General features: G+C 51.1%; 1 protein-coding gene across 2 annotated transcripts in view; it reads left to right on the top strand.

The window, feature by feature from the left end:
• Col23a1 (collagen type XXIII alpha 1 chain) overlaps positions 1-17,865 on the top strand; it is a 276,998-nt gene extending 259,133 nt beyond the window's left edge. The window contains exons 15-29 of one of the 2 annotated variants that reach the window (XM_040748557.1): positions 2,091-2,168; positions 3,674-3,727; positions 4,274-4,318; positions 5,893-5,982; positions 6,638-6,700; positions 6,991-7,047; positions 7,256-7,282; positions 8,125-8,187; positions 8,270-8,323; positions 8,538-8,564; positions 10,858-10,911; positions 11,080-11,166; positions 12,684-12,761; positions 13,614-13,652; positions 14,101-17,865. In XM_040748557.1, coding sequence (XP_040604491.1) covers positions 2,091-2,168; positions 3,674-3,727; positions 4,274-4,318; positions 5,893-5,982; positions 6,638-6,700; positions 6,991-7,047; positions 7,256-7,282; positions 8,125-8,187; positions 8,270-8,323; positions 8,538-8,564; positions 10,858-10,911; positions 11,080-11,166; positions 12,684-12,761; positions 13,614-13,652; positions 14,101-14,103 — 819 coding nt within the window. In that variant the 3' untranslated portion in view covers positions 14,104-17,865. The remainder of the gene's footprint in view (positions 1-2,090; positions 2,169-3,673; positions 3,728-4,273; positions 4,319-5,892; positions 5,983-6,637; positions 6,701-6,990; positions 7,048-7,255; positions 7,283-8,124; positions 8,188-8,269; positions 8,324-8,537; positions 8,565-10,857; positions 10,912-11,079; positions 11,167-12,683; positions 12,762-13,613; positions 13,653-14,100) is intronic. The other variant, XM_040748558.1, reaches the window with a different exon arrangement.
• The last annotated feature ends 818 nt before the right edge of the window (positions 17,866-18,683 follow it).

Raw genomic sequence — 18,683 nt, forward strand, 5'->3', positions numbered from 1 at the left:
TTAGGCATGACATTACCTGCTTTGGGGTGGTCTTGCTTTTCCAAGCCTTCTGCAAGAACAGCAAGTGCTCTTAACTGCTGAACCATCTCTCTAGCCCCTAGTCCCAGATCATTTGTAACCAACTCATATGTGTCACCAGCATCTGAAAATGTAACTCAATGCTGCCAGCAGTCTAGCCTAAAGAGTCCTACTCAGAGCCTGAGGGACTCTACTCAAGTACACCCTGGTTCCTGACATACAGATGTTATTTTTTTAATTATGTATATAATACATGTACCTTTGGGGGTTGTACATGTTAGTGCAGTGCCTGCAGAGGCCAGAAGAGGGCATCAGATCCCTTGGAGCTGGAGTTACAGGTGGTTGTGAGCTGCCTTATGGGCGTGCAGGAAACCAAACTCAGGTCTTCTACAAGAGCAGTATGCACTCTTAACCACTGAGCCATCTCTCCAGCCCCAAGAGGAAAGCAGAGTTAGTGAGTTTGTTTATGAAGCAGAAAGCTATGTACTTGAAGAGAACTGAGTGAAGCCATTTAGAGAAGAATGTACCTAAGTGGTTCAGCTATATATGTGATCTGGGATTTTAAAGCTACTTAATCTAGGACCAAGCTTAGACATTAGGAAACCCATATGCTGGGATATTTTGTTTCCTTGCCCACAAAATTCTGTCCTTGAAGAGACCTTTTCTTTTTATACACTGAAAGCTTGCAGCTGGAAAAGGGAGTTAGAAAGCATAGATCAAAGGACTCCTTTATACATATGCCACAAGGAGGTTGGACTTGAGGCATAGTTCATTTGAAACTTTTAGTCATCCAGTCTGGGATGCTTCTCAGAAAGAGTCCAGCTCTTTTTGCAGATGATCTTGTCTGTTAGAATGAAAACTCCCAGGTGTCAGCCAGGGACAGATCAGAATGGAAGCCAGGAAGACTGAGGGGCCCTCTCCCTCCTCATGCCCCTTGCATTCCCTAGATAGCTATCTTGCCTTGTGTGGACATGTCTTGATGCTGACTATCGCATTCCATCCTTGGCTATGTTTTCCCAGGTCATTATACCCCCTGTCCCGTGGGAGCCGGGGAAATGGCTCAGCTAAAGCACTTAGCAAGCGAGCATGACAATCAAGTGGGTGGGTGAGGTGACCAACACATAATTCCATGGAAGGTGGAGATAGGGATCCCCAGATCAAGCTGGCCTGCAAGACTAGCCGTATCAGTGAGCTCTGGATTTAATTGAGCTCACTAATTCACTACGGTGGAACCAGCCTCATTTGGTCAACACAGTGTCTTAGAAGAGATTTGGGGCAGTTGGGTTGTTTTATTTGGACACCTTTAAAAGTCTCAAGAACTCCCCACCAAAATGAGGCTTTCTAGGGTGCAGATACAGTTCAGACCCTAGAGTGCTTCCCTAGTATACATGAAGCCCTGGCTCAAAGCTTTAGGTTTAATCTCCGACACTGCATAAACCAGGCATGGTAGTGCACACCTGTCACCTGAAGTCTCAGCACTTGGAAGGTGGAGGCTGAAAAATCAGAAGTTCAAGGCCATCCTAAGTTATATACAAAGTTTGAGACCAACCTGGCCTAGAGATCCTATCACACACACACACACACACACACACACACACACACACACACACTCGAATGCACGTAAGCTGGGCATAGTGGTGCGTGTGTTTTATCCCAGCACTTGAGAGCCAATAGCAGTTAGATCTGAGTTAGAGGCCAGCAGGGTCTACATAGCAAGTTCCAACATAGATAGGGCTACACAGTGAGACCCTGTCCCTAAAAAATAAAATAAGCAGTATTGGGCTCTCTGTTTTCTCTGAGAACTGGACCTCATTGGATTTGAATACCCACATGAAGGCAAATCATAGGCAACCTCTCGGGCCAAGTGGCAGCCTGTTCTTTCCTCAGTTGGCCCCAGGCTCCCTGTCACTTCCCTCATGTGGCCTTTAATGAACAGACAGCATGCTATGATGACCGCGGCGCACGAGCATGCCTGTAGCCTGGGTGGGTGGCAAACTCTTGGGTTCATCTCTGGATGTGATGGAGATAGCTGGTATGTTACCCATGATGCAGCTCTTCCTCTCCTGCCTCAGGGTCCCCCAGGCCTCAAGGGAGAACAAGGTGACACGGTGGTAATCGACTATGATGGCAGAATATTGGATGCCCTGAAGGTAAGAGTATTCCTGGTGGGCCCTGGATGCACCCTTTATGTCCATTTCTGAGGGAACAATGGCTCACTATGTCTTACCTATGGGACCAAAGACAGTTTAGCACGGAGATCTGGGTTTCATCAGGTACCTAATGTGGAAATTGGTCCTGTGTGGAGATCCACACAGTGCTGAGAGACTTTCTGTGAATGTGAATCAGAGAGCCCTGAGCTTCCCACAAGCCAGGCAAAAAAGGAAAGCACTCTCCCCAAACCCAACTGTGCCTCTGGGCATTTCAGGAGAGCTAGAATTCCTCATAATTACTATAAGGGACAAATAGAACAAGCCTGACCAAGGAGCCTCGGGACCCACATGGTCTCTGAGCACCAATTCAAAAAGAGATGGGTGCCAACTGCTCTTGCGTTCAGGGAGGGATGGGATGGGGTGAGGTAGTCATCAGAAACTAAAGTGGACATTAGTGCTCAACCCAGCTTCAGCATCAATTCCAGTTACCTCCCACAGGCCTCTGGGAAGTACAAGTTGATGATAACTATGACCCACACTGGTCTGCGTGGTGTGGTGTGGTGTGGTGTGGTGTGGTGTGGTGTGGTGTGGTGTGGTGTGGTATGGGCCTGAGGTGCATGGTATATCCCAGGTTTATGGGAAACAGAGAGCCAGGAGGCAGATGTGGGTACCAGAGTGGGAGGAGGACTCAATGTCATGGTCAATGGGAGTTGCAGTTGGTTATTAAGTGTAAGATGTCAAACTACCAGTGTACTGGGGTGGCCAGGTGGCGTTGTGTAAGTGTGTGAGCATAGGGAGAGCTTGAAGTAGGGAGCTCACTGGGGACATGGATGCTGATCCTGAACCTAAAGAGGGTGGGAAGGGTGGAGAATAAACCCAGAGCCATCAGAGTAGGGACATCAACAAAAAGGGGGACGGCTGGGAAGAGATAACTTGAAACAGGGTCAGAGGAGCTGGGCAAGGTGTGGCCTCTGGGTGAGGGCATGAGTTGGCCGTCTCAGTGTGTTGGTACAAGAGGCTAGAATGATGTCAGTGCTTGAGATAGTGTGGACACATCCTTTACTGTGTCACTGGGGAATTTCTGAGAAAGCAGACAACAGATCCAGACAGTCAGTGAGGTCCCAGGACCAGCAGAGCAGGTCGTTGTTTGGGTTGCATGCTTGGCCTGTCTTGAATGCTAGAAATAGACTTAAGCTTCTTTTGAGGGACAAGGGTGGCCAGTGCCAAATCTTAAGCAGGAGAGTGTTAAAAAGAAAGTCATGTTTGAGGAGAATTTCTCTGAAAACAGAGGGACCTCCAGTTGTGGATACTAGTATCTCCTCCAATGGCCAGTACCCTCTTACTGGCCCCTCAGTAGACTTGAAAGCTAAAGCAAGCTGCATGCTGTAAGAGCTAATTTGACTGGGCGGGAAGCACGCTGCTGGGGACCTGACCTGAGGTGGTGAGGCTTGGTGGGCAGTGGAGTGTCTTGTATAACCATAGCTGGCTTGATCTTTTACATACAGGGTCCTCCTGGGCCACAAGGAGCTCCGGGGCCACCAGGGATCCCTGGAGCCAAGGTTGGTGTAGCTGCATTCATGGGACCCCCAAGTATTCATCTCTGGATCCCACTTCTCCTCTCCTCCCTGCTATGTATACCCCTAATTTCCTCCTGGCATACTTATGGGGCTTAGAGAAAGGGCTCCTGCACCTTCTTTAGACCCTAGTTCTTGAAGAGAGAGCCTGAAACTGAAGAATGGACCTCTTGGGACTACGTGGCCCACAGATGTACCAACCCTTCTGTGGCTTGTACCTGTTCACTACTCCTTGTCTGAGGACAAAGAACCCAGGGTGGGCAGGAGCTGGTTCTGACACCAGCACCCCTGGACTCCATGACCTAGAACAAGTCACTAAACCCTGCAAACCTAATCTTAGGCACCCCAGCCAGCAGGGACAGCCACCAGCTCCAACTGTCCTTCGGGCTGAATACACAAAGAGAGACAATGGGCACCATCTGGGAAGTGTGTCTTCAGGGACCCAACCACAGGGTCTGTTCTTACCTTGGGTCACTAACCCACTGACTGCTGAGGAAGGCATAATTCCTTTTGTCATTTGTTCCTTTCTAGGGTGAACTTGGATTGCCTGGTGCCCCAGGAATCGATGGAGAGAAGGTCTCTGAGCCTTTTATTTCTATGTCAATGCTATACTGGGTGGTGTGTGTGTGTGTGTGTGTGTGTGTGTGTGTGTCTGTCTGTCTGTCTGTCTGTCTGTCTGCCTTTTTGCCTGTGTGTCTATGTGTGTGTATGTGTCTGTGTATGTCTGTGTCTATGTGTATTTGTGTGTCTGTGTCTATGTGTCTATGTGTGTCTGTGTGTGTCTGTGTCTATGAGTTACTATGTAGACATCAGTGAGCATCTTCCCAGGTGTTATTCAATGTGTGTGGATGAATCTTTACTGCTGGGTCCCTAGTAGGAGAAACATCTTGGACATGTCACACAAAGCTCCTGACACATGAGCACAGAGTTGGCCTCATAAGGGCTGGAGCTCAGCAATAGAGCGCTTGCCTAACATCCATGAAGCCATGAGTTCAAGCCCCAGCACCACTACATAAATAAATAAGTACATACACACATAGATAAATAAATAAATTAATTAGTTAGTTAGTTAATGAAAACAAGGGGCTGATAGCCAGGCATGGTGGCACACTGCTTTAATCCCAATACTCAGGAAGTAGAAGCAGGCAATCTCTGTAAGTTCAAGGTCAGTCTGGTCTACATAGTGAGTTCCAGGACAGCTGAGGCTGCACAGAGAAACTCTGTCTCAGAAAACAAAAAAACAAACAAAACAAATAGGGTGGAGCCTGGAGAGACGGTTCAGTGATCAATAGCTCTTGCCGCTCTTACAGAGGACCTAGGTTTGGTTCCTAACACCCACTTGGAGGCTCACAACCGTCTGTAACTCCAGTCCCACAGGATCCAACTCTCTTCTGACCTCTGTGGGCACTGCACTCATGTGGTACACAGACATCCATTCATACACATAAAATAGGAACAAACAAAAATTCTAATTGAAAATAAAACAAGCCAGGCATTGGTGGCACATGCCTTTAACCCCGGCACTCAGGAGGCAGAAGCAGGTGGATCTCTATGAGTTCGAGACCATCCTGGTCTACCAAGCAAGTTCCAGAACAGCCTCCAAAACAATACAGAGAAACCCTGTCTCAGAAAAAAAAAAAAAAAGAAAAAGAGTTGGCCTCATGAGTGTCCCAGAGGGAACACACCAATCCCACATGCTCCCCAACCCCTCTATCTCATAAACTTCCCCTCCAAGGATACAGGAAAGCAGGGTTGGGGTGTCCCCATAGCACCCCTACTTCATTCAGTCAATATTCCCAGCATCCTAGGCTAGAGATGGAAACTCACAAGCAAAGAGTGGAGTGTAGGGTTAGATGTGCTGACACACACACCTGTAATCCCAACACTTAGAAACTGAAGTAGATGGATTAGGAACTCAAGGTAATCCTTGACTACTTAGCAAAAAAAGAGAGAGAGACAGAGAGACAGAGAGACAGAGAGAGGTTGAAGATGAGGAGGGATAGAAATGAATAGATGAGTGGACAAATGAATGAATTAACAAGCAAGGTAGGGCATATGGTCAAACTTAATAAGCCGAAAGGCCCACAAGGGTCAGGGGAGAGGAGAATGCCCACCAATCTCCACTGATTTCTTTTCCCGGTGGCTTTCAGGGCCCCAAAGGACCAAAAGGAGACCCAGGAGAGCCTGGGCCAGCTGGACCCAAGGGAGAGACGGGCGAGATGGGCTTATCAGGCCTTCCGGTAGGTGACTAGACCTGGCGGACGCAAGACCCTGAGGACTTGCTGATGATGGGGGCGGGGGTGTCCTCACATGAATGCCCTGCAGCCTACACAACCTCAGCTACAGAATGGCATTCACATCCCTACAGGAGCCCTTCAGGGGAGGTAGTGAGACACAGCCTGGCAGAAACCACTTAGCTGGGTGGCTCAGTAGCCTAACCCCCCTCTCAGTCCTGGAGCCCAGCATAGCAACCGAATCTCCCAGGGTCTCACTGCCCACATGTAATAACAAGCTTCCAGGCCTGGTGACAGTATGAACTGGACAGGACCAAGAACAGCAGCTGGCAGTAAACATCCCTGACTGTCATTGGCGTTTCTATGGCTCCTGGGGCTACATTAGAAAAGATATTTACCTCACAGCCCTTGTGCACCCCTGAACATGACTCAGCCAGAGGTGCCACTGGGATTTGAACCCTCGGCCTCTGTACCATGAGACAGTTTGTCTGTGCCATTGACACACTACTGTGCTCCTTACCCAGGGCATGTGACTTGGGGGAAACTGCTTTAAACAGAAGAGGCCAGCCCATGACTGTCCTGGTCAGGGAGGTGGCGCTGAGCACGGTGGGAGGGAGGTGACCTTAGGGTAAACAAAAGTTCACAGGACACTCTGCCCTAGGGTGCTGATGGTCCCAAGGGAGAAAAAGGAGAGTCAGCATCTGATCGCCTCCAGGAGAGCCTGGTAAGGGGAAGCTGAGACTGGGGGAGTCCTGAGCCTTGGTTCCAGAGAAGGACAGCCGGAAAGCGGGAGTGGTGGAGCTCAGAGTGTGTCCTCCACCTCATTTCCAGCTGAGACCCAGAAGACTAGGGTCCTTCACCGAGTTATACCTCTCTGGGGGCAGGAAGGGGCCTTGCCCAGGGGTTCAGGGTGTGGCACCAGGAGTGCTTGTAAGAACAAGGGGGATTCCAGAGGGTGGGCAGATGAGGGGTAACAGGCACAGGGTAACTAAACCCATTTCTAACCCTTCCTAGGCCCAGATCATTGTGGAGCCAGGGCCCCCCGGTCCTCCTGGCCCCCCTGGCCCCATGGTAAGGACATTTTAACCTAAAGCAGCTGGGATAGCAAGTGGTTAGTGAACCTGGGTCAGGGTGTGGGGCTGGGGTGTGCACATCAGGTCAAGAGGTCAGAGCTCCAGGCAGGGCCACAGGAGCCAGTGACTAGCCTGATTCAAGAGGGGCTTGGCCTTGAAGTTTTCCCTCAGCCACACAGCCCTATTGATCTGCTTTCTTCCTGCAGGGCCTTCAGGGGATCCAGGGTCCCAAGGTGAGTGCAGACACACCCTATTCGTTCAGAAAGTTGTGTTAATGAACAGCGTGAGGTCCCTGTCTCAGCCACTGTGTTCCCAGTGCCCTAAACAATGTCCCCAGAGCAGCCCTGCCCCATGTTTTGGCTCTGTCCTTTCCTTCTGCCTCCCCCTTCCAGCCCCTCCCCCACCCCAGCGGCCTCCCTGCCCACTTCCTCCCACTCCCCATGCCACCTTCCCCTGCTCCCCATCCCTTGTCCCCTCCCCAGCTCTTACCCATGCACATCTGCGTCTTGACTGCCCACCACCCGGACCTGAAGCCTTGGGTTTGGTACGCATTTCATCATGTCATATTCTTTCAAAACCTCAAGTGCAGTGCCATGTGCCGGCCCCAAGGGAGGCAGACACAGAGTGAAAGACTAGCTGGCCTCGCCTCTTGTCACACAGGATCTAATCTCTCCCTCCCCAGCGCAGAGGCCCAGTGGAGGACCCTGGGTCATAGAACCCTGACCTGGTGTAGTGGCCAAGAACTGTTTCTGATCCTATTTTGTCCCAAGCTTCAGCACACTATTGTTTGAAGAGACATCTATTGACGGTCTTGGTCCAAAGCTGGGCTTCAAGAAGCTGGTGGCAGACAGCCCAACTGTTTCTGTAGCATCAGGGTGTCCCATGTGCGGAAGAAAGGAAAATGTATACACATGCAACTCGCTCTATCACGGAGCAAGCTGGGGCCAGGCCTGACAGAGCCTGGAGACTCTCTCTCTTCCCTCTGTCAGGCACAGCTCAGTCTCCACACAGACCTGAGCTTTCTGTCCTGTGTGCCCCGCCCCCTCCCCTGACTGGTCTTCCTCTTCACTTCCAGGGCCTGGATGGAGCCAAGGGAGAGAAGGGTGCATCGGGTGAGAGAGGTCCTCATGGCCTGCCTGTGAGTGTCATGAGCATTGTTTGTCCTAGAGGTGTTGCATCCTATGCCACCGTGCCTGCTAACCCTCTCCTTTTCCACCCAGGGACCAGTCGGCCCACCAGGCCTTATTGGGTTACCAGGAACCAAAGGAGAGAAGGTAACTTACCTTGAGGCCCCTGCCCATTGTGATCACATATCCCTAATGTCACTCAACTTTTGGGGTTCATCCCCTGTACCCTGCTGAGTCCCTGGACCCCACGGGACGAATTACTATGGTGCTCTGTGACCAGCCACTGGACTGAACTCCCCAGCACCTGAGTACCTAACATCCCATCTCCACCCCCTCACACGCCCTCTGTATCTCTCCTCAGGGCAGACCTGGAGAGCCAGGACTGGATGTAAGTTTCTTATGATTCGCTGTGAGTGATGGGACCCTCCTGTGTATGTCTTCTGCTCTCTTGTTGCCCATGCATATAGCAACATGGTTAGTTCAAGTGTGGCCCATCCCCGAGGGGTGCTGCTGCCTGGCTTCCCTGTGTCCTCGGTGTAAAGTCCAGTAACATGCCCTGGAGTACTCTGGGGTTGGATGCTAGGTTGACAGCAAAGGCACAGTGGAAAACTGACACAACTTGATGGCTCAGAAGAGAATGGGTGGATGAGCTAATGGTTTGACGGATGGTAGGGATGGATAGGCACAGACAGACAATGGAGGATGGCTGAAGGAAGAGAATGATGGAGAGATGGTGGGGAATGGATTAAGTAATGGAAGAGTAAAGATGGATTAATGGACAGGAATGATAGCTGAGAGATGATTGGATGGATGGATGGATGGATGGATAGATGGATGGATGGATGGATGGATGGATGGATGGATAGATGGATGGATAGATGGATGGATGGATAGATAGATGGATAGATGGATGGATGGATAGATAGATGGATAGATGGATGGATGGATAGATGGATGGATGGATGGATGGATGGATGGATGGATGGATGGATGGATAGATGGATAGATGGATGGATGGATGGATGGATGGATGGATGGATGGATAGATGGATGGATGGATAGATAGATGGATAGATGGATGGATGGATGGATGGATGGATGGATGGATGGATGGATAGATGGATGGATGGATGGATGGATGGATGGATGGATGGATGGATGGATGGATGGAACACTGTAAAAGGGAGGAGAGGAGAGAGGTAAGGAGGCTGTTGCAATGTGCTGATGACCAATAATGACACCTTGACACCTTGGCTAGGGCAGTATTGTGAGGAGACAAGAAGAAGCACCAGCTTGATGTTGGTTGCCTCAGGCCTCCTTTGGTAACACAACATAAACAAAAAAAAAATATTTCAAACTTGCTTAAAATGACTCACAACTGAAAATTTTAGGGATTTAACACATGTATCCAGGACACAGCCATGTCAATATCACCCAACCCTCTCCCCCTCTGGTCTTTGCTTTCCCAGTGTGGGGATCACCAGAGATTTGGTTCAGCCTCCCAACAAGTATCTCCAATCAGTAGGAAGATTTGCCTCCCCCTGCTGGTGTACAGCAAATCAACCCTGAGCCATCACTGGATTATAGGAGTGCAGTGTACTCTCTGGCCAGGCTTGATTCCCCTGTCACCTGGAGCTGGAGTGGTCAGTGAGAAGGGAAGGAGTCTAGACAGGTCGTGTGGCAGGGGAGGGAAATGGATACAGAGATGCCAGTCCTCTGGGGATGCCCTGGACTGTAAGGAGACAGTGTTGTTGCCATGGTAAGCAAACATGTGCCAGGAAGAGAGAGACCAGCCAGGCTCCTGTCTGGGAGGGCCATTTTCCATTGATGAGACAGAGCTGGAAAGTGGCAGCTCCAAAGTAACCATGCTGAACCCCCATTCAGGCTCTGGAACAGGAAGCTAAAGAGATTCTGTGCAGCTGTGGGGTGGCCTGAGCTGCCTCCTAGGAGGCCAGGAGCTCAGTGTGGCATCTAAGAGCCTTCTCTGTAGTCTAGCAAGCCCCAGCCTTCTTCCACTCAGCTGGATGGTGACTTCCTCAGCAGCTTGCTGTGGTACCCTCCCCTTATCCGAACAGCCTATCCCCTGCTGCCCTGCCACATCTGTCTCATAGGTTTGTGCCTGAGCAAGATGCTCATCTGCACTCCATAGCCTGCCCCAGAAGATATAAGGGAGGAAACACACCAAACCCCTTTCTGTCCCAGCATCCACCTGAAGCCTGGGATCTACTGGAGGTTTAGTCATGAGGTTGGGTAGGTGGACATTAGACTAAGAGGAGAATGTAGAAGAAACTGAGCCAAGGGCAGAGAGCATAGGTGAGCTTCTCTCAGACTATTGAAGATGGTCACATGACTTTTGGGGGTTTCCTCTGTCCCAGCCAAGCCTGGGCCAGTACCAGCTATGTCTGGCTGTGACAGGAGGAAAAAGCCCCTCTCTAGAAGCTCTAGATATACCTCCTCGAGGATTTCCAGCCAGGAACAGAGCTGGGGCCCTAAATGTACTCTTCCCTGTGCGGACCTGGGACGCAGCATGCACATAGGCTAACCAGCCAGAGCCTGGCCGTTTGTGTCACAGTTATGTGTGGACAAAGAATGATGACGGATGAGAGAGGACCAGAGGTGTCATGTCACAGAGAAGTGGGCTCGGCCCTCACTTCAGGGTTAACTTTTCATCCATCTGTCAGGGTTTCCCTGGACCCAGGGGAGAAAAGGGCGACCGGAGTGAACGTGGAGAGAAGGTGAGGGGTGAAGGAGAAGGGGGATGGGGCAGGCAGGTGGGGAGGCAGAGGCTGTGCTAACTTCTGCAGAGCCAGGTGGCTGCTGGAGCCTGGGGCACCTCACTGGGAGGTGGTGGAGTGTCCCAAGCCTGGCAACCACAGCTATCCTACCACCTCCTTCTGATGCAGGGGGAACGAGGAGTTCCTGGACGGAAAGGAGTGAAGGGCCAGAAAGGAGAGCCCGGCCCACCAGGCCTTGACCAGCCATGCCCTGTGGTAGGTGTCTCGGTAGGATGGAGTCTGACTCTAGCCATAGGTACCATTTCCAGAATCACAGCCCCTTGTGGATCTGATACTCCCACTAACGTGGCTGAAAGATGCAGCCATCTGTGGAGATGGAGGCCTGGCCAGGAAGTTTTAACCCCTGGTTACTTCTATTTATTCAACCTTGAGTGGGGACCCATTGCAGGTTAACCTTGGGGAGGGTAGAGACAACCAGGATAGGAACAGAGCTAGCTTTTTCCGGAGTCTTCAGTAATTAGGGGTGCCCTGGGAGGGGGCTAGGGGCTGGGAAGGGAAGCCCAGCAGACACACAGCTTTGGTGTGTGTGTGTCACAAAGTCAGTGAGTGACCAGCCCCCCTCTCCCACCCTGACCATGGCTGCTCTGGGGTCTGACTTTCTGTGGACTTGGGACCGGGCTGGTCTGAGACGGGACTTCCTCGGGCACTGGGAGAATCACACCACCCTGACCATGGCTACCCTGGGGTCTGACTTTCTGTGGACTTGGGACCGGGCTGGTCTGAGATGGGATTTCCTCGGGCACTGGGAGAATCGCACCACCCTGCCTTCCCTAGGCCTCTCATTCTCCTTTGGCACCTCTCCTTCTGGGATCTTTTTTTCCTCCGGCAGCTAATCTAGCCTCTTCCCAGGCCCTCTGTAAACACACGGCCCTTCCTTTCCTCCTCTCCACTTATCTGTCTCACTTCCTGCTGGCAATAGCTCTTGATAACCCACTAGGCCTGGTAGTGAAACTCCCACAGTTCATTTCCTGTTTTCTAGAAAGCTGGAGGGTTTACATATCACGGTCTATAAGTGGTCCTCAACAAGGACAGGAAAATGAAACACTTGGGTCTCCACACTGAGCTGTCCAGATGTTCACTCCCAGGTACCCCCCCCCAGAGCTTTGGGGAGCAGGCAAACGGGCCCAGGATCAGGGACCTCTACTCGGTCCACTGGCCTCCAGTGAGTTCCTCCAAACCTCTCTGTACCTTGCTCTCCTCCTGGCGGGTCTGAGATATTAGTGAGAGAAAATAAAAAGCCTGGAATCCCAGCACTCAGGAGCTTGAGGCAGGAGGATAAAAAGTTTGAGGCCTCTGCTACATAGTGAGACTCTGTCTCAAAAACAGACAGCCAGAACCTGAGGTCATGGCTCAAGTAGTGACATGCTTGCCTTGAAAGTGTGAAAACCTCAGTTCAGATTCCCAGAACCCATGTGGAAAGACAGGCGTGGTGATGTGTGCTGGCAAGGTGGAGACAGGCAAATCTCTGGAACCCACGGGCCAGCTTGCCTAGCCTACTTGGTAGAGTTCCAGGCCAATGGACACCTTGTCACAAACAAAAGAAGGTGCCTGAGGACCTGGCCTCCACACTCATGTATACACAAATGCATGCATACACACACAGACATACACACAAACACAAAGAGACAGATGAGAGACTGAGAGCCCGCCCTGCTTCCCCAGATCCTGGACCCAGACTTCCTCCATGTGAATAAGCCTTTATCTTAACACAGGAACATCCTCGATGTGGAGGCAAACGAGGGGCACCAGGCTCCCGGGGCCTCGTGATGGGCATCGGGCCATGCCCGCTGGTATGCAGTCTGGCTGCTGTGTGCTGTGTGTGCAATGCTGGGCCTTCTGGGATGCTTTGGGCTGCTGACTCCATCCCTTCTCTTCCTCATTTCTGCCTTCTGGTGCATTCTATCCCTCTTCTCCTCTCTTTGCCTCCTGGTCCCCAAACTGTACCCCAGCATGTACTTGGAAGGGGGTCAGGGTGTGTATCCCATGTGTTTCCCTGTATCTGTGCTTTGGAACAGAGTGGAGTGTTTCTGTCTCGGGGTCACCCCAGGGACTTGACATTTTGTTCACCTCTGGCTCTCCAGTCCTCCAGGCTACCTGAGGAAACCCACCCATGCTCATGTCTGATGAGTGGGTGGACATTGTTGAAGTTTCCTGATAACCCCATCTCCGGCCCCCAGAGTTCATCCTGATGACACTGTCCACCTCCCAGATCCGATCAAAGTGGCCAGGAAGGGCTGAGAGATGCTCCTCCTGCTCTACTCTCTCGGAGACATTCCTGCCTAAAGCCTGAGAGCTTGCAGGGCCCCCAGGATGTCACTTGTAGCAGACAGAAAGCCACCCTTTTCATAGGATCACCCCTCCTCTGGCTGTCAAATGTCTAGCACAGGACCCATTACATCAGAGTGTTCTGTTTCTGCCCGCTGCTCCAGTGTCCCCACAAAGCATCATGAGAGGACAGGACAAGTGCAATGAGGGGACATTATGTCCTCAGATAGACAAAGGAGACACCCAACCCTGCCTCTGTGGAGTCCGTGATTTCAAGTAGCAGCTCCCTGGCTCCCTAGAGCTCCAAGAAGGGTGGCAGAGGTATTGACAGGTCATCAGCCTCCTGCCTCTGTCACTTAAACCTCCTTTTTTTCCAGGGCCCTGATGGCCTGCCCGTGCCTGGCTGCTGGCATAAGGTACTTTTCAGGAAAGGGTCTCAAGGGTGGGCCTGAAGGAGTTGGCATGGGAGAGTTAGAGGGAGAGAGAGAACCCATGGGGACCAGGCACCATCACGCAGAGGTTTGAGTCTCAGTACGACTGTCTCACAGTGCCTGAATAGTCAGGCTTCCCAATGATGTCTTTGACTTTGTTGTCACATGGCCAAGGCTTGGAGCTTGATCCTGGCTGATGTGTGTCATCTGCCTTACTGGTCATCTGGGTCTTGGTTGACATCTGGCCCTGCCAATTGAAAGCCATTGGGGAGCCTCCTGGGACTTATCCCAACTGCCCCACTGAAAGGGGCTTGGAAAGAAAGGCGGGCTACACCTGTTCCAAAAGAAATCATCAGGGCGGAGGTTGCTGGTGGGGGCCACAAGGACCTCTCCAGGCCTGTCCGTCACCTTCTATCTCCCCCTCCTTTTCCAGTGATCCTCAGACATGGCTCCCAACCTGTACAGATCCATTTGGATGTTTTTAACTTGTGTAAAAACAAAACAGTAATATATTGATCTCCTTTACGGGATGCACCAACGGTGGCCTTGTAACATTGGAGAGTGTGCCAGCCAGCCCCAGGACAACCTGCACAGGAAGCCAGCAGGAAAGTGGGCAGGCCGCTGTGGGAAATATGCTTGAGGACCCGCTGCAGGGCTTTCCTAGAGAAGACGACGAAGGTGGAAACGCCTGGCTCAGGTGAGGCTGCACAGACTCCAGGTTGGGCCTGCAATCACCTGATTAGCAGAGACACACGACTGTTCCCTGACACCACACTGCCCCAACTTCTCACTGTCCAACAAGACCCCCTTGGACGACTGCTGTACCTTCTTGCCTCTGGACCCCGCCACAGGCAGCTGCACTGGGACCCTGTGTTCAATGGGGGCAGGTGGAGATTGCTTGAGCCCAGCACTGGGGAGAAGGCGATGGAAGGAACTCCAAGAGGGCTTTGCTCTACCCAAGCTCAGTAGTCTTCCAGAAGCCACCCTGTCATAGGAGCGTGTATCCTCAGGCCTCGGGAATGGCAGGGCTCTGTGAATACCTCAGTGTGGAGCCAGCTGCAGGCAGCTCAGTAACCCCTGGCTGTAGGGTAAAGAGACCCAGATGCACTAGTTGCTACTTCCGGTCTCCTCAGGAACAGAAGGAGGACTTTATCAGCCCTGAAGAGACAGGCCTCTTGGTCAGGACTTGAGTCTCACTGGCCCTGTCTCCCACCTAGAACTCTGGTCAGCCCAGCAGAAACTGGCCACCTAGTAGGTGGTAGAGACACCATGAACCCAAAGGCTGGTCCCTGCAAGCCTGAGCAAAACACCTGTGGCAGAAACCCCTGCCCTCTGAGAAGGGGCTTCAACACTTCTAACAAAGGTTCCTAGCTACCCCTCTGTCCATGGCCTCACATCCCTGTCTGTGTAAAGGTGCTGTGTGTAATAAACCACACGTGTGTGTCTGGGTATGCCTGTCCTTGCAGACTGTGCTGTGTGTAATAAACCACACATGTGTGTCTGGGTATGCCTGTCCGTGGTCACTTCTAGCTGAGTTCATCCTAATGGTTCCTGCTGAACGGGAAATGGGGCTTTCTCTAGGGGCAGAGTCATCCCAGAAACCAGATGATATAGTTCAGGATTAGGAGATAGGAGGATACAGGCTCAAGACCTGGACCCACACATGTCAGCAGGATCCTGGGACCAGTCACATCATGCCACTAAGTCCCTGTCTGCCTTTCTGCTATGCTTACTAAGCAAGGACACTCCAAACTTGTTGCCTTGAAATATCCATTCTCTCAGTTCCAAGGATTCAGAGGACCAGCTGGGTGGTTTCTCTTGGACTCTGCCTCATCCGGTGATGGTGCCTGTCAGCTAGGATCCCAATGGCCATGGCACCTACCTACCTATCACCTGTTTGAATGACAGCAGGATTCTTAGAAAGCTGTGTCACCTCGTATGACGAAGCCTTCAAAGTCACATGATGTCACTTCCTGCAAAAGTCAGAGCTTCATCCCAATTGAAGGGGAAGAAGACAGACCCACCTCTCCATGAGCAGTGTCAATGTCATATTTAAATGAAAAAAATGTGGGAGAGGAGATCTTATAGTCCTTCAAAAATAAAATAATAAAATAAAACCAGCTCTTGAAATCACTATGTAGCTGAGGATAACCTTAAATTTCTGACCCTCCAGTCTCTACTTCCAAGTGCTGGAATTACAGGTGTATACCACCATGCATGCCCCCCCCCCTTTTTTACAGTACTAGGAATCGAACCTAAGGCTTTATGCATGCTAGGCAAGCACTTGACCAACTAAGCTATATTCTTAACCTTTGTTATAGCATCTTTTTTGTTTTGTTTTGTTGGTTTTTCGAGACAGCTTTGGAGGCTGTCCTGGAATTAGCTCTTGTAGACCAGGCTGGTCTAGAACTCACAGAAATCCACCTGCCTCTGCCTCCTGAGTGCTGGGATTAAAGGTGTGCACCACCACCACCCGGTTGTTATAGCATCTTAAATAATGCCTTATCTATAGCATAAGACAGTAATGTTCAAAACTCAGATGTATGATTCATCTTTGTGTAACACAGAGAGCCTAGGACAGGTCAGACACTCCAAAGTGCCTGTGGCCGGCTGTCTTCACTGTATTCACTCCAATACCGAGTAGTAACCACAGCTTTGCCTAGGGGCCCATGTCTTCCCTGTGCATGTCCTTAGAGATGCCCAGCAAACGTGCCCATTTCCACAGATGACAGAACCACATTCTTTGTCTGCATTTAGAAAAAAGCAGGAGGCTGCGTTAGTGCCTCTGGTCTCCTCCCTCCGAGAACAGAAATAAGAAAAAGAAGACAAATGTAGGGGCTCACTGCTATTAATGTGTGCTTTGGAGATGCAGCCCAGCCAGCCCAGCCCACCATTCACTATAGTTAGCAATGCACTCCTCTTTCCCCTTGTTAGTCCTGCAAGGAGAGGGGCTACAGTGGTTGGTGTCACTATATCCATGTCACATATAGGAAACCTGAGGCTCAGGAATGCACAGCCAGGCTGGAGTGACAGGCTCATGATTGGACCCATGCCCTTGGAAGTCATCTAATTTGTCTTCAGAATTGTGTGGCAGTGCATGGAATCTGCCATGCAGTCCCTTGACAATGGGTGGGCAGCAAGTAGAGCTTGGGAGAGGTCAAAAGCCAGTGTTCTCCCTGTCACTTCTCAGCCTGGCTGCAATGGACCATTCTTGACCTGTTGCTGCCCCCTGTGGCCTCATACCTTGTAACCCTTGCAAGTGGACATGCAAAGCCACTAAGTCCTATGCCAGCCTGGAGAGAGACTGAGAGAATGGCTTGTTCAAGGTCCCAGATGAGACAATGGAGAATGCCCTGCCTCACCAATGAGCCTCAAGGACTGAGAGGCCTTGGGTCTCTCTGGAAAAGGGGGCAGTTCTCTGTAAGTCATACAGAGGTGGAAGAGAGGAGTCTGTACTGAGTCCTTGAGTGTTCCCTGTCCCTTGACAGCTAAAGTAACCACCAGGATAGTTGTCCCCCTGGACAGATGGACCTGAGGCTTGAGAAGCTGACTTACTTAGTTTCTGTCCTTAGAAGAGGCTTTGAGTTATCACAGGACTGGGGAACACTCCTGGCATTTGGTGGACAGAGTCAAGGTTAGCAAACATCTGAAATAATCCTGAACACTCCTGTTCAGTGGTGAAGCTGCTCACTGGGAAAGCCAGCTGAGAAAACCCTGCACTAAAGTCAAGGGGTAGGGTGGGGTACCTTTGCTTGCTTGTTGAGAAAGGGTCTCAATATATAGCCTCAGCTGGTCTCTAACTCGCAATTCTGCCTCAGCCACCCAGGTGCTGAGATGACAGGCTTGCACCAACCACCATGCTCCCCTCTATGTGCTCCCCTCTATGTGCAAGCCTTGTTCAGCCCCTCTCTCCTCTCAGTCTGTGCCCTCCTGACCTCCAGTGTCCCCTTGAAGGTCGGATGCCAGAAAATGGACAGAGGACATTTACCATGGGGCAGGGGCAGGAAGGAAGGGGCTTTTCTGAGCAGGAAGATGGACTCTTCAGTAGTTTTATGGTTAAGAACATGCAACTTGACTCAATTTGGGAATATGAAAGAGTTGTGACTGGGAGTGAGAATGTACTAATGCCTCTGAATTGTACCCTTCAAATAGCTTGGTTTTTATGTATATTTTACCACAATAAAAATAAGAAATGCAAGAATATAAGGTTGTTCTTTAATACGGCAGTAAGTATTTTTGTGGGGAAGAGAAGAGATGAGCTATTGGATGATGAGCAGAGGGCTGGCATGTTGACAAGACTGCCCCGGCCTGCAGAAGGGCAATCCGAAGCCTTTGTCCAGAGTTCATCAAGGTTATCGGTCCCAGCGCCCAACCATCTAGGGAGTATCTCTGCTCTCCCAGTTCCCTGACCGCAAAGGTCTCTTGTCACTCAATGTGCTAGTTCTGGAGGCCTTGCTTTAATCCCGCCTCTGCAGCAAACCTACAGTCAGTGTTTCTGGGAGCAAAACCCTTTCTTTTGGGGGTCTGTTTCCTGGACAAAACATACAGAAGGACTCTTAAGTTCCCAACCCTCTTTTTTTTTTTGGTTTTTCAAGACAGGGGTTTCTCTGTATTGTTTTGGAGGCTGTCCTGGAACTCACTCTGTAGACCAGGCTGGCCTCGAACTCACAGAGATCCACCAGCCTCTGCCTCCCGAGTACTGGGATTAAAGGAGTGCGCCACCAACGCCGGGCCCCCAACCCTCTTTCTATCTGCCCACTGCGATATTCTCTTCTTGTAGCCACACGTCAAGTTCACCTGCCTGGGCCTACCAAAAATGTCTATTGATCTCCGTGGTCTGTCTCGGCAGTGGCCCCGAGCTCTCCTACACCGGGCCGGAAAAGACTGCGACTTTCCAAGGTCCCAGTCACAGGGAGTCACGCTTTAAGCGCAGAGGGCAAACCGCTTGGGCGTGCCCAGCCACAGTCCAAAGTCCCGCTCAACCGGAAGACCTGGGAACACCTTCCCGGGAAGGAA

This window comes from Mesocricetus auratus, unplaced genomic scaffold, assembly GCF_017639785.1.
Source record: "Mesocricetus auratus isolate SY011 unplaced genomic scaffold, BCM_Maur_2.0 Super-Scaffold_100007, whole genome shotgun sequence".
Classification (NCBI taxonomy): domain Eukaryota; kingdom Metazoa; phylum Chordata; class Mammalia; order Rodentia; family Cricetidae; genus Mesocricetus; species Mesocricetus auratus.